We start from the raw sequence: 6,000 nt of genomic DNA, 5'->3' as shown, positions 1-6,000 counted from the left end.
ACTTTTTTTAAAAAAGTTCTTTTATTTTGGTAATCTTTACATAGTTGATTAGGACATGAAGGGTCAAGGGCTACAGGAAAGTGGGTAAGACCATCGTTTCCACATTAATATTTTTTTTTTCTGTATCCGAGGTAAGGGAAAAGATAAAGGAAAAAGACCCACCCATCCTCCCACTCACCCCATGCTCTGAGGGTCCTGCTCAAGCAGCTTTGATAGTTCAACAGTTCTGAATTGCTGCCAATCTCGCCGCTCCAAGCATGATGAAATCTATTCAGAATCCACTGGTTGACATAATCTCTTCATCGTTGGGGTTCTGAGATCAGCAGTTCAGTTGGAGGGATCCCCAGAGAAACTTCGTCTGAGGTGGTCTCAGTCCTGATTCTTGTGTGCTTGCCAGTACAGGGTCCATCACAATCCGTCGCCCCAGTCAGCTTATGTGTATGCCGGTAGTTGCAGTTGCTGGGTCAGTTCTGTTTCCAGTCCTGTCTTCCATGAGAACCAATGGGTGCTGCAGTCCAGCCCGATCCTGCCTACTTCATACTCAGCCCTCACACAAACCAGTGGGAGCTGCAGCCTAGTTGGGGTGACTCTCCATCACCCCGAACAGGCCTGCTCCCTACCTTGGTTCCCATGCATGTCAGTATGTATTGCAGACTTGTTTAGTCTGCCCGGCACCTGGTTTAGCTCACATACATGTCAATGGGCATTGAAGCCTAATTCAACCCAACCAGCCCTGTTATCCAGCCCACACACATACTGGCAGGTGCTGTTCTGTCTAGCCACCCTGGCCCCAATCCTGGTTTTCATGCTCTCCAGTGGGATTGGTAACCCATGAGGGAGGTGCCCACTATTTCCCTCCTAGGCCACTCCCACAGCCAGATTATGCACTCTACAGGTGGTTTTGTGGTTTAACTTGACAGAATTAGCCCTCAGTGCCAGCCTCTGCCAGCTGATGCTGTGGCAAAGCATCAGCCAACCCCAGCCAACCCTAAACCACTTTTATTTATGCTTGCACCAGTGGCAGCAGTCAGCCCAGCCTGGCTTTTCCCAGATCTAGCTCACATGAAGCCCACAGGTATTGTAGCCCTGCCTGGTCTGGTCTGCCTCCATCCCAGCTCATACTCTCCAGTGGGAGTGGCTGTTCAGCAGGGAAGCACTCCACATTCCCCCTACTAGAATTACTCCCATCCCTCCTGTTTATTATGTGTGCTGGTTGGGTGCTGTGGCCTAATTTGGCATGGCCCACCTCACCTCGACATTTGCCAATGGGTGCTGTAGCTTGGCCTGATTGATCTGACCCATCCCCTATTCCAGCTTAGCCCTGCCCAGTTTGCCCCCTTCCGTTTGCAGCTCGGCCCACCCCACATCCTGTTTTAGGATGCACATTTGGGTGCTGTTGCCCTGACCTTCCCAGACTTTTGTCGGTTCCTTTACCAGTAAGTGATGGCAGGTTCCATGGTCACACATGCTTCTCTTGCATGTTGGTTAGTGTCCTGACCCTTCCAGACAGGCCCCCATTGGTAGCTTTCATGTGGAATGGTATGTGGCAGTCAGTGATGCTCTATGTTAGCAGCCCATCTCAGGATTCCCATGTGGCTTGATGAATCAGTCTGGCCCAAATAGAACTTATGGAATCTTGCCTCCAAACCCTCGGATTTCAGTCCCCATGCTTGCAAGCAAGTTTGGTGACTCCATCACTAAGAATCACACAGAATTTATCCCTCACCTACACTCACACTAGCCTTATCCCTGGATGTACCTAGGCAGCAATTACGTAACTTAAAAACCCCAGAGCTTGCCGCTGGGTGGCCAGCAGGCAGAGCCTGGTGCTAAATAGGCTCGCTGGATGTCCAAAGCCTAGGACTCTTTCACTGTGTGGCGATAGTGCCCATGGGCTGAGTTCTGGGCATTGGGTCTGACCTGACCTGAGTACTCTCTGCAAGCGGGTTGCCACCACTGTGGAGGGCTGCTGTCACTGGAGCCGCCAAGCTTGAACTCCCATGGTCTAGTTTCCTGCTGCCACATGGTGGTGGTTGCAGGGCGTGGCTATAGGCTTTAATCCAATCCCAGGATTTCCTCATGGTGTACTCGTGGGTGTGGGGGAGAAATCTCTCTTTCTGGCCTCCCAGCAGGCAAGACTCGGATACCATGTGGTGACGGTGCCCATGGGCTGATTAGGATGTCTGAGTCCTGGATCAGAGTGCTGGGATTGGAGTCCTGGATCAAGCTGTTGGCTCCAGCTTCCTGCTGATTCAAACCCTGAGAAATAACAGTGACATTTTGGGTGGTTGGGCCTTTCTACCCACGTGAAAGCCATGGGTAAAATCTCTGCTTTCTGGCTTCAGTCTTGCTTAGCCCAGGCTGTTGTGGGTATTTGAAGAGGGAAATAACAGATGCAAGCTTTTTCTCTTTGTCTCTCAAATAAGTACAGTTAAAATAAAGCAGAGAATAGGGTCCCAGTGTGACAGCTCAACTAATCCTCCACTTTCAAGGGCTGGGACCCCTTGTGAATGCTGCCTCATGTCCTGGCTGCTCCATTTCCTATGCAGCTTCCTACCTGTGGCCTGGGAGAGTACACAAGGATGGCCCAGAGCCTTGAGACCCTGCAACTGCGTGGGAGACTTGGATGGAACTTCCAGTTCCTGGCTTTGAATCAGCTCAGCTCCGGCCATTGCAGCCACTTGGGGAGTAAATCAGAGAGTGGAAGATCTTTCTTTCCTTCTCTCTGTAAATCTGCCTTTCCAGTAAAAATAAAAAAAATCTTAAAAAAATCCAGAGCATATCTGGAGTACCATGGTGGATGTGGGATGGACTAGGCTAGGTCCCAACCTCAACTTAGCCATGTACAAGCTATATGGGGGCATGGATGACCGTGGCTGCACTGAAACACTCTACAGCAAGAACCAGAACGGGATGATGGCCAGTTAGGAAAGACCACTGTTCCTACTAGGATAAGAGGCGAACTGGCACATGGACCCACTGATATGCGCGAAACCTGGCACATGGAGGGGTTCTGATGGAGGAGCTCAGGCAACCCCTCTGGCAGGACACAGACCCTGCAGGTCAGCGCAAGGAACATGCAAGGCAACAGCCAAGAGGTCATAGAAAGAGTCCCACTGGCATGCATTTGGCATGGGTCGGGGGCAGACCAGGCTGAATCTGTTCATGTCATCCACTGGTAAATCTGACTGCCAGAACAGAGTGTGGGTCGAACCAGGTCCAGTCGTAACAAAAGCAACACACAAGCTGGAATGCCAAGGTGAGGTAGCCTGAGCCGGATGCAGCCGCAGCACCCAACCAACACATGTGAGAACCAGGAAAGGAGGCGGCAGAGCTGACAGGAGAAAAAGGGGAGGTTCCCTAGCTGAACAGCAAATTACACTGAGGAGCGGGAGCTGGGTGGGGGGTAGACTAGACCAGGCAGAGACACAGCGCCTCATGGGGACCAGATTGGGTGTAAACCAGGCTGGGCTGACTATTCCCACTGGAGCAAGCTACAATCAGAGTTGGTGAGGGTTGTTGGGGCTTAGTTGTAGCACCAGTTGGCGGAAGCTGGTACAAAGGGTTAGACACGTTGAGTTGAACCACAGGGCCAAATGGAGAGGGCATAACTGGAATGGGAGCGACCTGGGAGGGAAATAGTGGGTTCCTCCCTCATGGGTCATCACCTCCCACGAGAGGGCATGGGAACTAGGACAGGGGCTGGGGTGGCTAGACAGACACCCAACAATATCCGTTAGGGACGGTAGGAGGAGATAGTTAGATGGAAATAGGTGGCAACACCTGTTGGCAAGAATATGAACAGAAGGGTACTGGGGACAGACTGGGCTAGTATGCCATATATACCGGCAAGCCAGGGTAGGAGGTGGGCCTGGTTGAGGCTACTGTGGGCCGCCCTGACTGGGCTGCAACTCCTACTGGTACGTGCGAGGGACAAATGCGTCCAGGGTGGAACCAGGCGGGACTGCAAGAGGACACGGGTGGAGACAGAACCAGCCCAGCAACTGCAGCTGCCAGCTGACCGGGGCAGTGGACTGTGACGGGCCCTATGCTACTAAAACAGCAGGAATCTGGACTGGGAATACCTCAAAATTTCTTCGAGGATCTTCCCATTCGAGACACCGGACTCGGAGTCCTAACCAGGGAAAGACAGGACAAATCAAGCAACAACCTCAGCCATCTGTTGGCAGCAGAGACTGGGCAAACGGAGACCCTAGAAGGGACTGTGTCAATCAATGAACTCTTCAATGACCACATCATGATTGGGGTGGCGAGACTGGCAATGACCCATGAATGGTGAACTATTGGAACCACTTGATCGAGTATCTCGGAGCGCGCCCCACACCCGGGACTTGGGGTGGGCGGGAGACTGGGTGGGGCTTCTTCCTCTATATCCCCCTTTAGACCTTGACCCTTTTTTACCCCAATTAAATTTGTAAGGATTGTCAAAATTAAATAAAAAAAAATCCAGAGCATAGATATTTTGCATAATGCAAAATATTAGAGTCTACTTATAAAATGACATCATACACAGTACACCAATAATTAGTTTGAAAAAATATGAAGTATTATAATCTTTTCTGCTAATCTAAAAGTATGATTAAAATGAGAACCATTTCTTTATTTTAACTTCTGTGGATTTCTAAAACTGTATTTTGTCCATTGGATCCACATAATTTCAGTAAGAAATATCTATTACTTTCAGTGATGCCTATTTTAAGCTAAAGATACTGATAAAGTTAAATCATACATGTGTTTCAATAAAGATACAATAATCACATGAAAATTAAATATACTCATTGGTTAATACAATTTAGGTGTGCGATTCTGAAAGAAATACATAATACTTTTTTTATGATGAAGAAAACCTGCTGTAGTTCCACCTGAAATTAAATTCTTGGATTGAATGCTCCCTTTTTCTTTAGATTTCTCAGTATTTTTTAAGGTAGTGATAAAGTTTTCATACTCTAAAGCATTCCTGGTGGTCAGGGGAATTTGGTTGGTCCAGATATTTATTCTGAACTCGTGTCAAAGAAATCTCTTAGGTCATCTCCATAGAATTAAAAACTTGTTGACTAAGCCTTCTCATTGCCAATTTCATGTCTTTGTTCCTTAATGTATAGATGGTGGGATTTAAGACAGGAGTGATAACAAAATCCACAATGGCAAAAAACTTATCCAACGACTTAGTAGGGAAAGGCCAAACGTAGAGGACCATACATGGAGTAAAGAACAAAACCACTACAGCGATGTGAGCAGACAAAGTGAAAAACGCTTTGGACAAATCATTTGAAGAATGTTGTCTGACAGTGAGCAGAATAAAGATATATGATACAATTAAGAGAATAAAGGTTGCTAATGATATGAAGCCACTGTTGGCAGTGACGACGAATTCTAGTCTGTCAGTGTCCATGCATGCAAGTTTGATAACTCTGGGGAAATCACAATAAAAGCTCCCCAAATTATTAGGGCCACAGAAGGATAGGTTTATGATGAAAAGGAACTGAGACACAGCATGAATTATTCCAATGATCCAAGCAGCTGCTACCAAAGTCACACACATTTTGGGATTCATAATAATTAGATAGTGAAGAGGCTTGCAAATTGCTGTGTATCTGTCATATGCCATGACAATGAGCAGTAACATCTCAACTCCTCCCATGACATGAATAAAGAACATTTGTATCATGCAGTTATGGAAGGAAATGACTTTATAATCTGTGAAAATATCAGAGATTGTCCTAGGAACTGTGGTAGATGAAAGACCCAAGTCAATGAGTGATAGGTTGGCCAGCAGAATATACATGGGTGAGTGTAAGTGAGGGTCAAAGATAACTGTGAATACAATGAAAAGGTTTCCTAGGATAACTGCCAGAAAGAATAATAATAAGAAGAGAAAAAGGAAAAGCTGCAGTCCCAAGGATTGTGCAAGTCCCAGCAAGACAAATTCAGTTACTGTAGAGCCATTTACGTGGTCCATTGTCTTGGAAACAAAGGAAG

The 6,000-nt window shown here is 47.4% G+C and overlaps 1 protein-coding gene across 1 annotated transcript; it reads right to left on the bottom strand.

The window, feature by feature from the left end:
• Positions 1–5,041: 5,041 nt before the first annotated feature.
• LOC121149059 (olfactory receptor 4F6-like) lies at positions 5,042–5,986 on the bottom strand. Its single transcript, XM_040969491.1, has one exon. It carries the CDS (start codon positions 5,978–5,980, stop codon positions 5,042–5,044), a length of 939 nt encoding a protein of 312 aa, XP_040825425.1. The 5' UTR covers positions 5,981–5,986.
• Positions 5,987–6,000: the final 14 nt, after the last annotated feature.

The sequence above is a fragment of the Ochotona curzoniae genome, unplaced genomic scaffold, assembly GCF_017591425.1.
Source record: "Ochotona curzoniae isolate NIBS_2020 unplaced genomic scaffold, NIBS_Ocur_1.0 scaffold_4701, whole genome shotgun sequence".
NCBI lineage: Eukaryota > Metazoa > Chordata > Mammalia > Lagomorpha > Ochotonidae > Ochotona > Ochotona curzoniae.
This window is presented reverse-complemented; position numbering and strand designations above follow the sequence as displayed.

Bases quoted from the DNA above. Each gene is read 5' to 3' on its own strand.
- LOC121149059 (XM_040969491.1), bottom strand. From the start codon at position 5,980: ATGGACCACGTAAATGGCTCTACAGTAACTGAATTTGTCTTGCTGGGA.